This window comes from Gasterosteus aculeatus, chromosome 2, assembly GCF_964276395.1.
Source record: "Gasterosteus aculeatus chromosome 2, fGasAcu3.hap1.1, whole genome shotgun sequence".
Taxonomy (NCBI): domain Eukaryota; kingdom Metazoa; phylum Chordata; class Actinopteri; order Perciformes; family Gasterosteidae; genus Gasterosteus; species Gasterosteus aculeatus.
Window position 1 is genome coordinate 1,605,101 of NC_135689.1, and position 20,346 is coordinate 1,625,446.

At 46.1% G+C, this 20,346-nt stretch overlaps 2 protein-coding genes across 2 annotated transcripts; both read left to right on the forward strand.

Moving 5' to 3' along the window:
• The first annotated feature begins 298 nt into the window (after nucleotides 1-298).
• Nucleotides 299-5,300, forward strand: LOC120815442 (GEL complex subunit OPTI). The gene is made up of 4 exons (XM_078081911.1): nucleotides 299-2,016; nucleotides 3,346-3,449; nucleotides 3,525-3,654; nucleotides 3,934-5,300. Exons 1-4 carry the CDS (start codon nucleotides 1,909-1,911, stop codon nucleotides 3,973-3,975), a joined length of 384 nt encoding a protein of 127 aa, XP_077938037.1. The 5' UTR covers nucleotides 299-1,908; the 3' UTR covers nucleotides 3,976-5,300.
• An 859-nt stretch (nucleotides 5,301-6,159) lies between these two features.
• Nucleotides 6,160-13,689, forward strand: dhx35 (DEAH-box helicase 35). Its single transcript, XM_040170270.2, has 21 exons — nucleotides 6,160-6,335; nucleotides 6,565-6,692; nucleotides 6,801-6,893; nucleotides 7,177-7,254; nucleotides 7,355-7,459; nucleotides 7,562-7,623; nucleotides 8,027-8,096; nucleotides 8,229-8,288; nucleotides 8,530-8,642; nucleotides 8,726-8,822; nucleotides 9,077-9,235; nucleotides 9,736-9,946; nucleotides 10,188-10,312; nucleotides 10,416-10,470; nucleotides 10,614-10,804; nucleotides 10,913-10,990; nucleotides 11,076-11,205; nucleotides 11,665-11,746; nucleotides 11,840-11,911; nucleotides 12,074-12,185; nucleotides 12,415-13,689. Exons 1-21 carry the CDS (start codon nucleotides 6,296-6,298, stop codon nucleotides 12,451-12,453), a joined length of 2,100 nt encoding a protein of 699 aa, XP_040026204.2. The 5' UTR covers nucleotides 6,160-6,295; the 3' UTR covers nucleotides 12,454-13,689.
• The last annotated feature ends 6,657 nt before the right edge of the window (nucleotides 13,690-20,346 follow it).

The window sequence follows — 20,346 nt, forward strand, 5'->3', positions numbered from 1 at the left end:
CAGCTGGTCACACCTGTCCTTCTCCCAGGTGACCTCTCTTAAAGAGATAGCGCCCGACTAATGGAGTAGACTGCACACCTCCAGTACAGACTGCCCTCTCGAAGTACATGCGGTATATGCCCGAACTGGTCTCTGCTGGAGGATCTGGGTCTGTCCACAGTGGACTGGTCTCTGCTGGAGGATCTGGGTCTTTTCCGCAGTGGACTGGTCTCTGCTGGAGGATCTGGGTCCGTCCGTAGTGGACTGGTCTCGGCTGGAGGATCTGGGTCCGTCCGCAGTGGACTGGTCTCGGCTGGAGGATCTGGGTCTGTCCGCAGTGGACTGGTCTCTGCTGGAGGGTCCGGGTCTGTCCGCAGTGGACTGGTCTCTGCTGGAGGATCCGGGTCCGTCCGCAGTGGACTGGTCTCTGCTGGAGGTTCTGGGTCTGTCCGCAGTGAACTGGTCTCTGCTGGAGGTTCTGGGTCTGTCCGCAGTGGACTGGTCTCTGCTGGAGGTTCTGGGTCTGTCCGCAGTGGACTGGTCTCTGCTGGAGGATCCGGGTCTGTCCGCAGTGTTCTGGTCTCTGCTGAGCTTAAGGAGGTGACCCCGCATGGTGTCATCTGGTTTCTCCAGGATCCGACCCATATAAATAGATCATTCTCTCTCTGGTGGTCTTGTTTACTGATAGAGGTCTTTAGAGGATCAGAACTAAACTGAGTTAAACGTTCTTAAACTGAGTTAAAAGTTCCTAACAGAAACTAATCGGATAGTTTAGTTAATACACGTATATCATTCTGTGTTTTAAACACATCAAATCTCCACACTTGACAGTGAGTTATGTCATATCGTACCAACTGGTTTCAGGACTGGGCCTTTATTGAAACCACATAGAGCCGTTACTAGTGGGTTATTGGTCAGACCCCCCCTCCCCATTTACAAAGGAAGCCCTCTGCTGGACAGAAGAGGGAACCACACACAGAATATTGAGGGTATCTATTATTGGCAGAAATAAATATCTGTGGCTGATGATTATTGAAATCCCTGAAATGCATTGGGTTGTAGACAATGTACTTTCAACATTGCTTAGGTTCCGATGCAAACTATAAGCACACCTCTACCGACTAGCACTAGCAGAATTTGTACTTACTTCAATCTTGTTGTTCTGGGTCCGTACTCTCTTGGTGGAAGGCACTTATTGTAAGTCGCTTTGGATAAAAGCGTCAGCTCAATAAAAAATCAAAAAAATGTAATGCAATTGGTTGATTACAAATATTTTCTGTAAATTAATTTATTATTCTAATATTATTTTATGCAACAGACCAATGTAAAACTTGATATGAAGTGGTATATGTGGAAATCAGGAATCAGGAATCAGGAAACATTTATTAGCCAAAATTAGCCAAATGCTTTTTTATGACTGTATCCAATTCTAATAATTATATTTGCTATAAAAAAGAAACACTTTCTGTTTATATGGCCTATAGCAACTTAAAAGTGCAATAAAATATATATTTTTTCATTATTCTAATTATGATATAGTGTAAAAACAGTTTTTAGTTGCATTCATAGGAAACAACCAGCTTTCCAGTGACGTCATGGGGCGCAGTTACAGACGTGGGCCACTTGGGGCGCTGCAGGTTTTTCACCGCTTCCCCCGCGAGAGCGGTGCAGAGACGTCGCACTCTCTCATTGGCCGTTTAAAGCCGGGGTCAAAACCCCACTGCGCATGCTCAGACGGCCTTACGTTCAGTAAGGAGCTGAAAATAAATCTGTCAGGTCGGCGAGGCGCACGTTCCCTTCAACACCGCCGAACACCCGCGGAGTTTTCTTCCCCTAGTCCACGCGGCGGACCCGCTTCCAGCTGCCGGGAGGCTCCCCAGTTGCACCCGAACTTTTCGACGTCCGTAGCCGAGGGAAAAGCAGCCGAGAATGACGAGCAATTTAAAGCGGAAAGAGGAAAGTCATCAGCTGAATGGGGGCGTCAAGCAGCCCACATGGAGCAAAACCTTCAACAGCACCGCTGTGTGGGAGGAGAAGGTCAGTCGGTGTCATTTAACACGCGTTACATGTGAATTAAAAACGCGTCCGGACGTCGTGGCGTCGCTGCTGGTCGCCCTCCCGTGCTCCGCGGAGCTGCTCTGTGGCCGTGTGCTAACGAGCTAGCCGGCATGCTAAGGGATTAAGGCTACGAAGGACTGTTCTTTCATCTCGCATGAGCACGAGACGACGATGTTCTGGGTATTTATTCTACTCGGTTAAATTGAACGATGACGTCCATTAAATGTCTTTTTAAAATGAGCCTATTGCAACTTAAAGTTGTTTGCTTTTGAGGAACCATTAATTGACGTATTCTTTGTTTTTTCTGCAAACTTTTGGTTGCAGTATTGAATAATTTCCTTTTTATTTGAAGGAGAAAACGTGTTGTAACTTTGATCAGCGTATTAAGTATTTGTCAACTTAAACCAGATTTCCTGTTTTTAGTTTGAAGGGCATCATTTACATTTTGTGTCCTGAGATCTTCGTGTTTTCATGACATCTAAAAAAAAAAACCTGATTATGTTTAATGAGACAGTTTGCCCAGTTTAATTTTAAGTACTGTTGAAAGTGTTTCACTTGTATAGATTTATATATTTCCTATTGCTGTTCCTGTGGTAACGGTCTTGTAGAAATTGCTGTATTCTAGCTTTTCTCTAGTTCCTTTACTCAAATGTCACAATTCACACTTCTGTTTCAAACTAATTCTAAATAACTGAAACCTGAAAATGAAACGCCACCAGTCTGCGTTGTTTTGGCGCCTGGCTTGGCTGCTCTTGTCTTGTGTGTCACAGATCAGAAGAACCCGATCTTCCTCATGCACACACAGGTCCAGCTCATATCTGATCATCATTTGTGAAGGAGACCACACCTTTTTAAATAGCATTGATACGCTGTTTGGAAATTTGAATTGCCTTCACACGGTTTTGAGTCGCTTTTAATTCATCACATTTTGGTGACCGCGTTGTTCATTTCTAAGACCCAGGAAACATGTTTTGGACCATTTTCCGTTTGCCACTCACAGCCCTAATTAAAACTACAGTTGTTCAAATGAAAAGTTTTAAGATGGACAAATGTGATGCTGTAAATGTCCGTTAACCTAAAGCAGGACCCGCTCCAATTACCCGCATCGGACCAAGAGATGGAAAGTTTTCCATCCCACACTTCAGTCCACTAACATTCAAATGATTTTGTGGATTCACAGATCTCTAAAACTGAGATTATTGAAGTAGAAGGAGCCACATAGGTGAAGGGATTCTGGTGGCGTGTAGATTTCCATCCGGTCAGTGTTGGTATTTTAAATCAGGCTCGTGTTTTTTATTGTATTTGCAGGATGAATTCTTGGACGTCATTTACTGGCTCCGGCAAATCATCGCCGTGATCCTCGGCGTGATTTGGGGCGTCGCACCGCTGAAGGGATTCCTGGGAATCGCCATGTAAGTGTCCTGCTCAGTCCGACCCCCCCCCCCCCACCCACCAGCTCTCTCAAACGTGTTTTCTCTCCCGTTCAGATTCTGCGTCATCAACGCCGGCGTGCTGTACGTTTACTTCAGCAGCTTCCAGCAGATCGACGAGGAGGAGTACGGCGGCACGTGGGAGCTCACCAAAGAAGGCTTCATGACGTCGTTCGCTCTGTTTCTGGTGAGGATGTTGTTAAATGAAACGCGTGTCAAGGCCTTTTATGTTAAATACGGTGCATTCAGGGTCTTTCCTAATAAGATGATGTACGTTTTCCTCTTGAACAATCGGTGCTTTCATTTTACTTTGGAGAAAATAGTTTTTAACATTTCAACGAACAATGATTCAGGTGTCTGATTGGACTCGTTGGCGACTAACCGTCAAGGTCAAAAGGGGAAGGATTTGTTTTAGTGACCTGACCTCGTGCTTCCTGTCTGATCGCTGTCGTCTCCCCGTCTCCAGGTGGTGTGGATAATCTTTTACACAGCGCTGCACTTTGACTGAGAGGACCCCCACCCGGGACGCTAAACACGAACATTTCAGTCGAGGGGAAATCGCCTCTGACGGAGGCGCCTCGACGCCCCCGCATACAGTATGGCTATTCAGTGTGCAGTGCATCATGGGAAATCCAAGATCGATTTCTTTTTAAATCCTGCAAGACCACCCCGTTGTTCGAGATCCAATATGGCGGCTCACTTTTAGAAGGCCCCCTTCGTTTCATTAACCCATTAATTTAGATCTCCTCCTCCTCCTCCACCTCTTCTTCAGAACACTAATGGATGTTTGGGCCTGCGATGGCGCAGACGGGTATCCGTCGGCCTCTGTGCTGCCTGAGGGGGGCACCATGAGCTCGTAGACATGATGAGCGGCGCGTCCTTGTGTAGTTTATTTAGCTTCAATCAGTCCCTGAGCAGAAAGTGTCTCCTTTTTAATTGAGGAACAATTGAACGCACCATTTTGGATTCATTAGAACTACCTTTAACGGACTGTTTGTGGCATCACTTAAATAAATTTAAACCCTGAAATTTTTTGCCATTTTAGGAAAAAATCTGATCAATTGGTTACTTTGAAGGGGCACGGCAGCACATTGAAGGTTATCGTCAAGGTTACCAGTGTGTTTGTGTACATTTTAAGCTTCATGTGTTTTTAAGGAAAATCAGAGCTTCCATGTTTTTGTTTAGAGTTTTTTTTTTCTTTCTTTTTTTTCAATGCATGTTTTGCTCACCGGATAAAAAAAACAAGCATTTTCCAATAAAATAAATATGTCAATTGTTTATTTTTAAAAAGTCTGGTGTCCTGCAAAGGTTTAAAGGTCGCAGCCTGACCACTCGTGTTAATTTTAACATCGGTGGTGGCTGCAGCGATCGCCTGACATCCGAACCCGTTGCCACGGTTACGTCAGTGTGGAACTAATAACCGTCTGCGTCCTTGAGGCGGAGCGGGAAGAAAACGGGAAAACGTTCACCGGCACGAGTTGCTGTAACATCAGGGTGTAATTTTATTATTGATTGCATTAGTTAGGAGGGTAGAAATAATACATGTGTTATTTTAACACGTAGCTTCCGGATGAGTCTTACTAGTTTTGAAATTAATTTAAACTTGTCTGTAAATTCTGTACAATGTCAGTTTTGTCAAACCCACCATGTATTTCAGATGTATTTGTACTTATGTTATGCATCTCAACATATGTCAGTATTTGAGTGAACTCTTAATCACGGTTAAGAGTTATTGTCATTGACTGATATGCCCTGAAAGGATTGTTTGTTTTTCTGATCAAATCTTTTGGGATTCATTAAACATGGAGTTTATTGGGCCTCCATTTTCACATAGATTGCATCTTTTTATTTTAAGATATTTTATACTAAAGGTTTAGCACAATGCATTCAATGCTAACTCCAGATTACGGAAATTTAATTAAAGTATCGAAACAGAAATAATTGTTGATCTATAAATGATTCAATATCAAAGTCATTTTACTTTAGTACAGAAACGTTTTCAGCTAAAATAAAAATGGTAGAAGTACTCCTGTTAACATTTAATATTACCATATAAACAATTTATCGGTTAAGCTAATTTGAGTAATAGTATTCAGTGCGGGTTGCGTCATCTTTTTGTAAAACTAACAGCGTGGAAGGAAAGAACAAGTGTCTTTAAAAGTATTCTACCTTTTAAAGTCTTAATTTGGTTTCTCCTATCGTGCAGATTAGAAGAGTCTTTTAAAGGGGGGGTCTGATTATAATTTCATCAAGAGTAATTCGCGCGCAAACAGCTGACCAAGTGTGACGCATTGAGCGTGTTTATTCCCGCAGCCTCGCGCCTCTTCAGCCCCCCGTCGGGCGCAGCGTCCGTGTCCGGTCTGCAGATTTGCCGCCGGGCGAGAGCTTCAATTACCTTTTTTTTTACCAGATGTTTGTTTGCATAACTGTTATTTTGGGATGTTGAGTAATATATTTTAATAAGCTTATTAACTTATTTTAACATAAGTCATGTCATAATTTTGTCGATATTCACTTTGCTACACATTATTTTAAGATACAAAATCAGTCATTACGTCGTTATTTTAAAATATTTCTTTATTTTTCATACTTCACACAATCCATATTTTAAGATATTAAATCATATTGAGAATCTACGTTATTTTGAGACACTTGAGACTCATTTATGATATCTTTTAATATGCATATAATTATTACTTTTAAACTTTTGTTCGGCGTCATTCATAAAATAGAGATTATGACGTAGTCTACAGAGGAAGAAAAAAAAACAGTGACGCCGTAAAGGCAAATTTAAAAAAAGAAAAAACAAAACGTGACGTAAATCCAAGATGGCTTCTCCCCTCTCCACGATGAAATTTTGGAAGCCGGGTAAGTACGGTTAAAAGACATTATACGAGGCATTTAACGTCCGGTTTTCTGCTTTTCATCATTGCCGGTAAAAGCTGCTCGTTAACGTCGGTCGGTCTCGCTCTCGGTCCCGGTGTCGGTTGCGTTCGCGCCCGCCTGAAAGTACAACCCGACAACATGCAGCATACGAAAGTACGACTGCGGCGCTAACGGTGAACCGAACGCCTGCTCTCCGCCCGCCCCGCTGCAGGCTCCGAGGCTCCGGGCATCTCGGAGGAGCGCGAGCTCCACGCGGAGTCCAGCGGCTCCCCGGTCATCTTCAACCCGCACACGGCCCTCTCCATCGAGAAGCAGCGGCAGAAGCTCCCGGTCTTCAAGGTTCCGCGCCGCCCCTGAACGTCGCAGACGCAGCGCGCGCGCGCGTGTGTGTGTGTGTGTGTGTTCGGATGGCGTGTTTTAACGTGTTGTTCCCTGCGTCCCGTTCAGCACAGAAACAACATCTTGTACCTGGTGGAGAGCTTCCAGACGGTGATCATCGTCGGGGAGACGGGATGCGGGAAGACGACGCAGCTGCCGCAGGTTGTGGGACCTTTTTGAGAGGAAACGAGCCTCTTTATGTCCTGTGTGATTTCCTCTGCCCGCCCTTCACTTCACCAATCTATGTCTCGCAGATTGACTATATAATGTCATTTGTGATTGAGTTAAAGCGAGTGTCGACGTTGGCTGCAGTGGCGTGGCGCCCTGCGCGGAGGCTTCACATGACCTTCATCGGTGCTTAGCAGCCTCTTTTTCATTCTGCCAAGTCCGCTGTTCTGCCCCGCCGGGGGCCTCTGACGCGCCTTTCTGTTTCCAATCCCTCCAGTACCTGCTGGAGGCCGGCTGGGCTGCAGAGGGGAAGGTTATCGGTGTGACACAGCCCCGCCGCGTGGCCGCCATCTCCGTAAGACCCCCACCCCCGCGGATGTGCTGCAAGAGATTTAGGTCCCGTTGAAGGACACCTGCTAACCCCTCCCCCCCCCCCCTCTTTGTCCTGCTGTTAGGTGGCTAACCGGGTAGCGGAGGAGCGGGGGGCCCTGTTGGGACACGAGGTGGGATACACCATCCGGTTTGACGACTGCTCCGATCCCCACGCCACGAGGATTAAGGTAACGCGCCCCCCCCACCCCCCGACCGCCAGATGTTGGAAGTCGTTGCCTCGGGCCGCCCAGTGTTTGGTTCACTGCTTCATTCCCCCCCATGTGCTTCAGTTCCTGACAGACGGCATGCTGATCCGGGAGATGATGGCCGATCCTCTCCTGAAGAAGTACAGGTACGTGATTGGAATTTAGATATTCAATGTTCTGTTCTATTCACCACCGCAGCAGGAGGCTCAGGGGCTCGGGGGGCGTCTTCCCACTGAGACCCTTCTGACAGGAAGTTACCATCTGCTTGCCTCCAACGAACGCCAATAAGATTCTTCCGTCGGCTTTTGGATTACTACAGAGAAATAATCTTTTGCATCACAGAAAAGTTAAAATGCTCCAGCTCCTTTTAAAGCGCATAACGAGACGAGGGAACAGGAAGTGTCCATTCGCAGCTTCAGGACCAGCACGCTCTGATGCTACGCTATCCAGCTAACTGGGAACCAATGAAGCATTATTTAGACAAAAACACCCAAACGTTTTCGACTCATTCTTTCTTTAACCCTGACGTTGTTGCGCTGATTTCCTCAGCGTGTTGATGCTGGACGAAGCCCACGAGAGAACGCTGTACACAGACATCGCCATCGGTCTGCTCAAGAAGGTTTTTCAGATATGAAACTTTACCTTTTCACTCCAATTTATGCTTTGCAAAAAATCCTGCAAAGTTGTGTCTTTTTCAAGTTTCCTCCCTGACTCCTCCCCCTCCCCACCTCCCCTCCTACTCCTCCTACAGATTCAGAAAAAGCGGCGAGACCTGAGGCTGATCGTGGCGTCTGCCACTCTGGATGCCAAGGTGACTGCGTCATTCAGATGAACCGACGCGCCTGATTGGCCAGAGCGGCAACGTGCATAATGCGCTCAGCGTTAAAGCAGCAGAGCTGCATGTGTGACCGACTTCCTGTTCAACCACCTACACACATTTTATTCTTCAGTCATCACTTCATTTTCTCTTTCTTTTTTGCACAAGATGTCAGATTGATTGACAGCTCATCACTCCTTTTTAAACTAACGGCTTTTATCACCTGCGCCTGAAGAAATTTCACGACTTCTTCAACCTGAACGAGTCCGGGGACCCCAACAAGGACACGTGCGGGATTCTGACGGTGGAGGGACGCACCTTCCCGGTGGACGTCTTCTACACCGTCAGGTAGTGGGCGCGCACGACCCCCTCGCCGTGTCACTTCCTGTGGGGTGTTGTCTTGTGACGGCGTGGTTTCCCTCCGCCCTCAGCCCCGTGCCGGACTACGTGAAGGCCACAGTGGAGACGGTGCTGAAGATCCACGAGACGGAGGACGACGGGGACGTGTTGGCTTTTCTCACCGGGCAGGTCGGTGCTGCTGTTACTCTTTTTTAAAGAGTGGCTCAACCACGGCAAACTAACATGCGTGTGCGTGTAATAGTGCTGACCTCTAATGTCTAATGGAGACATTTGAGTGTAAAGTATTTGAATTCTACCCTTTGGTCATTGAACTTGATGTAGACTTTAAATACTCTGACACTGCACTTGTTTTTTTTTTGTCCACTTTTCTCTTGGGTCTCACTTCTTGTCATTGTCTCTTTTTATTTAAACGGCTCCGTCAGGAGGAGGTGGAGAAGGTGGTGTCCCTCCTGCAGGAGCAGGCCCGGACTCTGTCGCGGTACGGCATGAAGAAGCACCTGAAGGTTCTGCCCATGTACTCGGGTCTGTCCTTCGCCGAGCAGATGAAGGTGTTCGAGAGGACGCCGCCGTCCGTCCGAAAGGTGCGTTTCATAGTGACCTTTGAACTTTCACTATTTAATTTCTCTTCTTTTGTTCCACCTAAATTTGTTCATGTTGGTCGCTGATAATAAGTAAAATAGTAAAATTCTTGACATTGATTCTTGTGGATACATTTGAACTCATTGAACAAGATCATTTGTTGACGTGGATATCAATAATCATAAAGGTATAATCATTTTTCATAATCATCATAATCAATAATCATTTTTATTTTATAGTATATGTAGCTGAAACTGCTGTACATTAACATTTTTATTTCAATAATTAATAGATATATATATATATATAAGTATTTTTATATATATATAAAGAAACAGCAGATGGATCCTAAAATGACATAAAACCATGACTTCCACATATGTGCTCTGCTGCAGGTAAATTCTTATTGAACATTCTGAGAGCGACAACGTGTCGCCTCACCAACAGTAAAAGAATCTGCTTGAAATGGTATCAGTGTTTCTCTAACTGGTGTTTCCTGCAGGTTGTGGTGGCCACCAACATAGCCGAGACCTCCATCACCATAAACGGGGTCGTGTTCGTCATCGACTGTGCGTTCGTGAAGCTGCGAGCGTACAACCCCGGCACGGCCATCGAGTCGCTGGTGGTCACGCCCATCTCCAAGGCTTCTGCCAGCCAGAGGGCCGGCAGAGCCGGACGCAACCGACCTGGGAAGTGCTTCAGGCTTTACACAGGTGAGGGGGGGGGGGGGTCACAGAACATCAAAGTGGTGTGCTCAAACGTCCAGGTGCACTCAGAGATGAACCAGGCGGCCAACCTCCAGATCCAGAAAGTGAAGCAAAGTCTAAAGCTGCATTCTGTGTAGTGACCAGCAGGGGGCGACTCCTCTGGTCCCATAGATGTCTATGAGAAAATGACTAAACATGTAGATGTTAATCATGACTACTTGATGAAGATATCCCCCGTGTTTCTCAGAGGAGGACTTTGAGAAGCTGCCGGCCTCGACTGTGCCGGAGATGCAGCGCACCAACCTGGCCCCCGTCATCCTGCAGCTCAAAGCGTTGGGCATCGACAACGTGCTGCGGTTCAGCTTCCTGTCGGTGAGTTGTGATGGGGGGGGGGGGGGGGGGCGGCGGCAGAGAAACCGTCACATTTATGTGTGTTTGTGCTTTAAAAGATCTAACAGGACTTCTAACCTTGCAGCCCCCTCCAGCTCAGACCATGGTCCAGGCTCTGGAGCTGCTCTACGCACTGGGAGGTAAGGACATAGAACGTCCCCAACACCGGAGCTGCCTTCAAAATAAAAGCCTCTCTTCTCAAAATGAGGAATAATGATACTTTTTTAAAAGGCAGGTTGAAATATGCGTGAAAGACCTGAACCAGTTGGGTCCGTCCCCGCAGGTCTGGACCATTACGGACGCCTGACCGATCCCATGGGCGTGCGCATGGCCGAGTTCCCGCTCAGTCCGATGTTCGCCAAGATGCTCCTGGAGTCGGGGAGCTTCGGCTGCTCCAAAGAGGTCGTCACCATCGCGGCGATGATGCAGATACAGAATATCTTTGTGGTTCCGTCCAATCAGAAGAAGGCTGCCGTAAGTGAAAAGGACAACATAAAAAGTTGTCGTGTGCTGCTTTGGGCAGAGAAGCTTTGTCAGCTTTACTTTATCGTGTTTTTTTTGGTTTTCTTGCCGTCCCGCTAGGCCCGAGAGCACAGGAAATTTGCAGTTGCCGAGGGAGACCACCTGACCATGCTGAATGTGTTCGAGGCTTTCATTAAGGTACACCGCTCAGCCGGTGACGGGGGGGCGACTCAGCAGAAAAGACTTGCCTCTGATGAAGACTCTTGTCTCCTCTTCCCTGCAGCACCAGAGGAGCTCCCAGTGGTGTCAGGAGCACTTCCTCAACTATAAGGGTCTGCTGCGGGCGGTGACGGTGCGCGAGCAGCTCCGCCGCCTCATGAACAAGTTCAAGGTGCCGCGAACTTCAAGCGAAGGTTCGAAGCGACTCGTCTTTCGGTCCACTCTGGTTAACCTGATCCCTCAGAACCAACCGGAGGGAATCTCATTCAATTTGGAACAAACGCCCACGTGGAATAAAGGACAAAGTGACGATGGGTTGTTCAGAAGTGGACATAGTTACCATGGCGTCACCCCGGGTCTGAGAGGTCCTGAAGCCTCCAGTAATTCTCCATTTAATAATTCAACATGAAGCTGTGTTGAAGACTTGAAACTAAAGGTTGAGATCATAAACATGCTAGACGTGCTCTGGGGATCAGGTTGGTTGGTAACGCTAAATTGCCTGTGTGTGTGTGTGTGTGTGTGTATGGTTGTGTGTCTGTGAGCCCTGCGATTGGCTGGCTGGGTTAAATCCAGAGTGAAGACACATCTCCACATGGATGCAATAACTCTCTAACTGATGTGAATCCTCCCTCGCTGCGTCTCTTCCTGTACAGGCGACCCCGATGTGATCTTGAGGTGCATTGTTTATGGGTTTTTTGCCAACGCAGCCCGCATCCACCATTCCGGCTCCTACAGGTGAGCGCTGCTAATCCCCCCTGTGCCCGGTGGGTCTTGACGAAAGGAACTACTTTTTTTTAAATCCCTCTCACGTTCCTTCGTTCCTTGCAGGACTTTACGAGACGACCGTGAGCTTCACATCCACCCGAACTCTGTGCTGTTCGGAGAGAAACCTCCGAAGTGGTGAGTTCAGTTGCTCTTTTGTTCCTCTGCCATTCTAGAGAACTTGCGTACATTGCGATTAACTTCTACGCTTCCAGACGAAACCGTTTGCAAAGCTACCCGTGTAAATTCCTTAAGTGTGAAAAGAAAAGCGCATTAAAAACACGCCAAACCGCTGAACAGGGTCGTCTTCAACGAAGTGGTGCAGACGGCAAAGTACTACATGCGTGACGTGACGGCGGTGGAGTCCTCCTGGTTGGTCGAGTTGGCTCCGCACTTCTACAAGCAGGCCAAGGTGAGCCCCCGAGGGCCGAGACCCCCTCCCGAGGGCCCGGAACCGACCACATGCATTATCCATAATCATACTACATATAATAATGTTTATAAAAAAAGAGTTCATATATAAAAATAGATATTTATTTTGAATAATTGCTTCCAATTTGATTTGAAAATGTTTACAGTTCAGCTCTTCTGCTCTGCGGCTCCTTCCACAGTTAAAGTCTGTGTCTCTGTGTCTCTCTCAGCACGGCTCGCTGGCCAGCAAGAGGTCCCGCGTCCTCTGAGTCTCCGCCCCCTCGTCGTGGAAAGGAGGAGGGGCTTCCTCTCCGCTTCATTGTGTATATAAAGATGAATTGTATATTAATCGTCCACCTGCACAAAGCCTCATCTCTCTCACACACACACACACACACACACACACGTATGTGTCCATGCCCGGATGAGCTGGAGTGGATATATTTTTGACGTTGACACGCACACATACAGACACGCGGAGGGGGCGGAGTCCACTGCAGTGTGCTGGCGTGGTTCTACCTGTGCATAGTCAGAGCTTCGGGTCCACGCCTGGTTCTTGGCTTCATTCTTCTTTTAATTGTATTTTCCTGCTGAATGATAAATGATGGAAGACGTGTGTGTGTGTGTGTGTGTGTGTGTGTGTGTGTGTGTGTGTGTGTGTGTGTGTGTGGATGGGGGCTAATTTGCCCCCCCCCTCTCCCTCCCCCGTAGCCTGGGTGCCTTTTTTATGTTTTTAACGGTTGGTTCTTGATTTCTTTCCTCCCCGTCACACGCCGAGCGACCGATATGTACTTTGAGGAAACGGGCCGCAGAGGGAGAGGAAGGCCGATACTGTGAAACCCCCCCCCCGCTTTTACTTTCTCCTGGTTTCCCGTGCCAGGTGGCCTTGTCACCACTCTGTGCCAAGTTTTCACATTTCTTTCATTTTCAAGTTTTTCTTAAGAGATGGAATGTGACAAAACGCCGGCGCATTGTAACTGAAAAGCTGTGAAATCAAAAAGGAAGATAAGACCCAACGTTCTGCAGCGTTTGTCTCCTCACACGTCGCCTTCGCTGTTCCTTTGTGTCCACGTCCCCCACCAGGTGTCAGTAGAGCTGCCGCTTATTCCTCACCTTCATTCCACGTTCACAGGCCTGGATCCTCCCCCCGATCCCCCCCCCGATCTCCCCCCCCCTGTGAGCAGAGTGTCAAAAGGTTTGACGTTCGTTTCTCAAGCTACACTGTCACTCCTGCCTGCATGGTTTTCCTTTGCTTTTCTATTTGGTAGATGTCGCTCTGCAGGTGGCCGCTGTAGATAATGTGAAATCCAACCACAGAAGAACACGCCACTCCGTAGACGGATGTCCTGCTCAGAACGAGATGAGCATCCAAACGAGGAACCCGTGCATGTCGAAGGGGGACTCTGATGTAGACTTTAGTCTTAAGCTCGCCTTGTACGACTAATTCATCACAAACCGTCACGGGCCAGTTCTTCCTCACATCTTCAAATAAAGCCTTATTGTCATGACCTCACTGGGTTTGAGCCTTTCTTCTTTTCCACTGTCTTCATTTCTATAATGGCTCATTTTAGATAAAGTCCTCCAGTTCATCTCACAAAACGAGAAGTAGAACGCCTCAAATCTACGGAGAAATAAGAAACCACCCGAAACACACTGATGTGTTCAATTTGAAAAACAATATAAAGAATACAAATCTATTCACCAATTATCACATGCTACTTCAGACGACTCAGCAAAGTATTTATTCCTCTCCACTTTGTTCTTTGAGAAATAACTTGACTTTTCTAGCCGAGGTGCACTTTTCAGCCACAAAGTGTCGCTGTCGCACCACGAAGCGAACTGGGCCGAGGTCTTGGTGTCCGTTCCCCTCGTGGTGAGATGCCCTCAGAACGCTGCCGTGACTTACTGTTTTATGGGCCTTATGAGCCTTTGCAGATTGAAGGCCGGATCGTTTTGGAATGATGTTTTTCACAGAAGTTTAGCCACCAGGAGTGAGAGGAGATCCTTGATGGTTTGTTTGGTTGACGCTGTGTGACTTTGGAGGCCAGGCCACAAACGAAGGCGCCAAAAACACGTTTCACACCTGGAATTCCACAACACACATTCCACACGAGAAGAACATTGTTCCTCACATTAAATGTTATGCATTTAACATGCAAGAAATTGGAAAAAGAGAAGATTTTTCTTTTAATTCTGTTGAACATTATTTTACTTTTGATTTACCCCGTTTACAGTAACGTATTAATAACTACAAGTCTCCACTATTAGAATGTAAATGGTTAATACGAAAATGAAGCTGAGTTATAAAGGTGGTTGCGTCTTTGAAACGTTTTGAGAACAGTTTGCTATTCGATTTAGGTCAGGTGGTGTTATTGGGCTGGTGTGAGATTTTTCATTTATTTTAGGTAAATAAAGTCTGAAACAAATGTGTCAGCAATCCCCCAAAAACGGTAAAGATCATGCTTTAATTCCTCATTTATGAGCTCGTCTTAAGCCGAGTCTTGGGGTCAAAATATAGCTTTAGCGAGCCACTTATGTCGGTTATGTGCTCAGAAGTTTCATATTTCTAAACAATTCAGTCACATTATCACATCATAAAGAATTCTAGGGGCCAGGTGGTATACAAACACTGTTTAGAAATTGTCCCCTAAAGCACAATTAAAGACGTATTTCCTTTTAACCTCATCTTAAAGTATTAAAGAGGAGCCCCTAAAATATATTAACATCTATATTTAAAATGATTTAAACTCCAACACGTTTGTCTCATCAAATGATCCACGTATGTCCTCTCAGCAGAGGACACTCATCCAGTAATGGCGCAGTTCCTGGAAACCTCGAGCTCCTCGTTGCTAAGCAGCCGAAACACGCGCACCTGCGTGATGACGTCAGGAAGCCAAACGACGCAAAAAAAAAATGACCGCGAAACTTCGACGAGCGATTCCTCACAAACTAGATAGTTTCTAGTCAAAGTGCGACCGGAAAGTGTGCGTGTTTCGCCAAAGTGAATCCCAACAACGTGAGACGGTTAGTCCACTCGCCTTAGTTAGCATCTAGCCACCGCGGCTAGCACAGCTATGATAGCATTGTCAGCTAGCTAAAGTGGATAACTTGCTGTTTGCATCGTTAGCTCGGCTAACGTTAAATAGCTAACGAAGATGGCCAATATTTTATTGGACTTCGGATTTAATTGGATTAATAGCTTAAAACAACGAACACTGTTTTTCTTCACACATATAGTTATACACTTTTTTTTAAATTAATGTAAAGAAGTTGTAATGCGTCAATGTCCATTATCTCCACCAAAGTAAATGCCTCGATGGAGCTGGACCGGTGGATCCGGAGCCTTCAGGTATGGTTCCTCTTTGGCGCACTTATTTCCGTCTGGTTTCGGCCTTAACAATTGCTGCGACTAAAAGCATTGTATAATGTTATATTTTAAAATAATTTTACACTCTATATTTTTTTGAACGCGTGCGACGTGTTGGTGAAAGGAAAACAAGAAAAGGGCTGAATGAATACGTGGGCCGGCCGGGAGATGCGGGACCCGTTTTCCCCGTGTGAGCGGCGCCGCTTCCGACCTTCACTTGTAACATAAACCGACCGGCGTGGTGAAGACTTCTCCCACAGAGATGGCGTGGAGCATTCAGAAAAAGAATAAAGTGACCGCGTTGCAATTTCCTCTCATCTAGCCAGTGGCACAAACACTGACAAATAAGAAATACGGCCACGCTGATGATTTACTTTGCTGCACTTGTTTTCCTTCACAAAGCGAATATGCTCCCATGGTCTCTAAGTAGAAATGTAAAGAGATCAGCGTATTGGCTCACTTTGTGTGACATGAGGCGAGCGAGGCCTGCTGTGTATTCTTTGGGTCCCGCTGTCTTTTACGTGGAGAATGACAAAGGAGCAACACCCCATGAGATTAGATTATTATTATTATTTTTAATTTGTCTCAGTGATTTGTAGCCCAGGTAAAGTTGTGTCTACTTCATGTTTAGTTGGAACTGCTGAGTATAATTGTTTAAAAAAAAGTCTTTAGGTAAACCGTATAAAAGATTTTAAAGAATTTACTCTTTAAATTGATTGTATTTTGCTTTCTTTGGGACCTCCCTTATGTGTGCGGAGACATTTACGCTGCGTAAAGTCTGATCATCAATTGTTCGGTGTCCCCTTTATCATCAATGAGAAACCGGGTGAAACTCTGGCGTCATTGACACCGCACAGGAGCATCTGGTAGAAACACTCGACCCGAGCAACCGAACGCACCTATTAACCCAAACTGAGTCACCAGAACAATTGTATCCCTCTAAAACCTATTTAGCTTATTTACCGTGCCTCCCTGGGATTTGTCTTACATCGCTTGTGTTTTACGTCTTGTATTTTAGGTTTCCTCCTGCAGAATACAGCGACTGGGACAATTCTGCGCCCCTCCTGCTGGAAGGAAACAAACAAGTAAGGGAGGAAAGGCAAACTGGCCTCTTGTGTTTTCCAGTTCCACTCTGTTGCCCATTAGTGTTGTGTAACCACGTGCGTGCCAGCTGACACCCGGAGGTATCAGTGATTAATGGCGTGCATGTGACTCCGCCGTGGCGGCCGTCTGAGCAGGTTGTACGTGTGTGCTCGAGTGTTCCTCGCCATATTTCAGTGCTGTCAAAAAATCATTGACATGTTCCATCCAATTCAAAGAATGTTTAACCGTTTTAAAAGGGTTTGATGGGAAAGCAAGTCATGTGCGACTTGTAATTACCCCCTGTTCAAAGTTTGTGGTTGTTGTGAAAGAAAACAGAGAGGTTAATATTTCTCCCCTCAATGACCAACTGATGATAAGTGATTCCCGCCCTGTTCTTTGATGGGGTTGGTTGTTGGGGTTCACAGTGTGTCAGACTTCATCCCGCAGAGATAGTCGTGTCCAGTCGTATAATATGACAGAAATGTATGTTTCTTTGACTCTTTATTGACCCCCGTAAATGGCTTTCTTTTAGCAAATACAAACATGTATCTGCTATACCTTTGCATCTATAATTCTCTCTATAAAGGGTAATGTAGCAAAGTAATGAGCATCAATATGGGATTATACATAACATTCACATGACTTTTGTGGTATTTAATTATCCGATTTTCCCCACAACGGTCCAGACTACGATATTTCCCTGCAGAACGGCATGCTGGCTACAAATTGCTCGCCGTCACTTATCTGTGTGAGCATTTTGCGGCCAAATGACGCACGCACGACGCGGCGGTCGCTTTGTTCAGCACCCAAAGGACGAGCACCATCTGACAGGAAGTCGTTTTGGTTGCGTTTTGAACTCGTACGGCAAGTTGACGTAACATCAGGACGTCATCGCTGGGAATCATGGACATCTAAGCGTATCCTGCCTAGCTTGTATCGTGGCAAAGGGATTGTGACATCCATATTATCTTTAAAAGTAACATGCGTGTATTTAACATTTAGATTGGATAGAATGTGCAGTTAATAAGTGAGTAATATTTGTAGTTACTCAGTGTCCTTTTTTGTCTGTTAAAATTATTTATAAAATGAAAATCGGGAGTAGTTAATTATTTCCCATTATTCTAAATAATGTTTTAAATGTCTGACTTTGTTCATTAACACAATATCACGTTGTGTTCTGCACACGTTGTGCGGGTGTGAACAAGGTTTTGTCTTAACAGCAAGAAGAAGAGGCTCTTTTTTTCAAGTGGCTGTATGCATGAAAAAAGAAGAAGATTTCAAGCATGGGAGGAATTTTTACATTTGAAGGGAGGGAGGATGCAATCAGTAGCACGGGACTCGCAGGAGGCCTCCTCGGGTGACAAATTGAAAGTGCCTCGGTCTAGTTTATAGCCCTGATCAGGTCAAACGAAAAATATTGGAGGTCTGGGTGAGGAGACAGGCCCGCCTGGTGCAGATAAATGGACTGATCATTTCTTATTGAGAAACAATTCCTAAAAGGTAGTTTACTGTGTGACTGGGGAAGCGGCGAGCGGAGAGCAGAAGGCGCTCCCTCCCTGACCCTTCCTCCACCGCCGGGATTAAATGGATAGAGAGAAGGCGCGTTTCTGATGGCACTCCTCCGCCAGAGAGACACTCCATTTGTTATGAAGTAGGGGTTCTGATGAAGTGTAGGGAGCTCCTCTTTCTTTTCCAACCCCCCCCCCCCCAGCCTTTCCTTTTCTCAGGCACTACAAGGCCGGCCTTCAGTCTGCTTCACATGAAATGGATGGAAGGAGCCGATTGAATTTTACACTCCCCTGGTCATGATTAATGTGTCGGGTGGTGCGGGGCGTCTCGGCAGTGGAGCTCCACCACCGCTAGCTGGTGCTCAAGCTTCTCCCGTGTCGGAGAGACGGGGCGGGGGGGGGTTTCTCCTAGAAGAACCGGCGCTTTGGTGAAGCCCACAACCCCTTTCAGCTCCTCTCCCCCTCGCGTTAATAGGAAATCTCGGCTCTTGCCCACTCGCTCGTTATTACTTCACGCTCAGTTTCTCAGTGTGCTCTGCACCCCGTGTTACTTGGCAGGCTGTGCTGTAAACGTCAATTCATCACTTAACCCGTTGTAAAGGGCGAGGGGGCCGACGGCGGGATGCCAGGTCACGTTATCGGATTCCATAACAGACGCTCACGCGGTCGGTTTACTTATTCAGACTTCACGCGTGGACCATTTGTCTCTGGAAAATAGTTTTTTTAAAATTTTTATCTCTTATGGGAGTTTTTAAAAACGTGCTTGACAACACAGATTTACGATGAGACACAAACACAGGAGTTTTACGGCAATAAGATGATTGTATTATAAGTCGGTAATCCGGAGCGCTCCAGACATCCTCAGAGTATCTGGTGATAAGGGAGCCATGTTTAATGGCATTAATGGCGGCGAGGCTGAGAGGAACAGACCGGATTTACAGAAGTGCCTTAGATGAGAGATCAATTCAGAAGTAACTAAGTGGATGAGCCAGACTGAGCAGGAATACGAGCAGGTTTCATTTTGCATAAATAATGTACAGTGTGAGGGGAAAGAGGCTGATAGTAAGTGCGGCCAGACAGCAGTTTGATTCTTTCTTCTCTCCGACGTCTTGGACCCACCACACATCTTTCCATCTTTTGCGTTTCGGTCCTAATCGTGTCTCTTCATCGCTGCTGTTCATCTAATTCCACAAACATTTCTGCCATCTTCTGTACTCATATCGAATGTGTTTATGCAGTTATAGCCCGATGGAAAGCCCTTTAAATGGATTGTGCGTGGCCCTGCTGCAGCTCCCGGGGCCTCCTCCTCCTCCTCCTCCTCCGTAGTCCAAACCCGGCTTTGATCATCAGGACCTCGGCGGATGATGGATGGAGCTGTCTCCCTCCAGGTTGTCGTAGCATCTGTTGCTTGGTGCTCTCCGTATTTTGCTCTGCAGATGCTTGCGTGCACACGAATACGTCTCCACCGCTGTTTGCGTGTGGGCCGTTTGGTGGGTAATGATGGGAAAAAAGACACGCAAACCGACTTTATCGGCACGAGCACTGCAGTTGGTTTTTTTTCCCCACATTGGATTGGTAACAATGTGAACCAGGTGGATTTTTGGTGATAATATTTCGGTAGCTCTGATTAAGAGGGGATCCACACCTCCTGTGCAAGTGGATGACAGAACTCGTGGTTATAATACTTTAACTTTGTTATCGTCATTTGCATATTTATACATTTAGTTGACCAGTAGTGGCCTTGGACGGGCGGGACATAAAAGAACTGGAGGGGACAGAAAAATGAAGAAAGCTACTGAAGTCTTTGGACATTTCCATTTTTATTTGTTATTTATAAACTGCACCTGAGAAAGTGAGGTTCTCCGAAGGAAACTCACTACAAACACTAAAAGGTGTCCCTGATCATTAAATCCCAGCTGTTCAGCGACGCTACATAGATTATAGATCCATTATTGATGGATGGGTGGATTATTGGTAGATGTTTATGCTGCTTCCTAATAAAATAAACATGTTTATGCTGGTTCAGATTTATCAATGTTGTCTTGCCTGTTGTAACGTTATGATTGTGACTCTTTAATCCACCTGGTGAAAATACCAAATTCTCCTGTAGTGTTTTTTTGTTCAAACAGAGAACTAGTTTTAATCAAATGAAATAACATAAATGAGTAAGTGAAGGAGTCTGAAGGGTTTTGGCTCTTCCGTCT

Excerpts from the sequence above, each read along its gene's own strand:
- LOC120815442 (XM_078081911.1), top strand. The coding sequence starts at position 1,909 with ATGACGAGCAATTTAAAGCGGAAAGAGGAAAGTCATCAGCTGAATGGG. Across the intron at positions 3,450-3,524 it reads GGATTCCTGGGAATCGCCAT|ATTCTGCGTCATCAACGCCG; the intron begins GTAAGTGTCCTG and ends TCTCCCGTTCAG. Across the intron at positions 3,655-3,933 it reads CGTCGTTCGCTCTGTTTCTG|GTGGTGTGGATAATCTTTTA; the intron begins GTGAGGATGTTG and ends CCCCGTCTCCAG.
- dhx35 (XM_040170270.2), top strand. The coding sequence starts at position 6,296 with ATGGCTTCTCCCCTCTCCACGATGAAATTTTGGAAGCCGG. Across the intron at positions 7,255-7,354 it reads GCCGCGTGGCCGCCATCTCC|GTGGCTAACCGGGTAGCGGA; the intron begins GTAAGACCCCCA and ends TCCTGCTGTTAG. Across the intron at positions 10,471-10,613 it reads GCTGCTCTACGCACTGGGAG|GTCTGGACCATTACGGACGC; the intron begins GTAAGGACATAG and ends CCGTCCCCGCAG.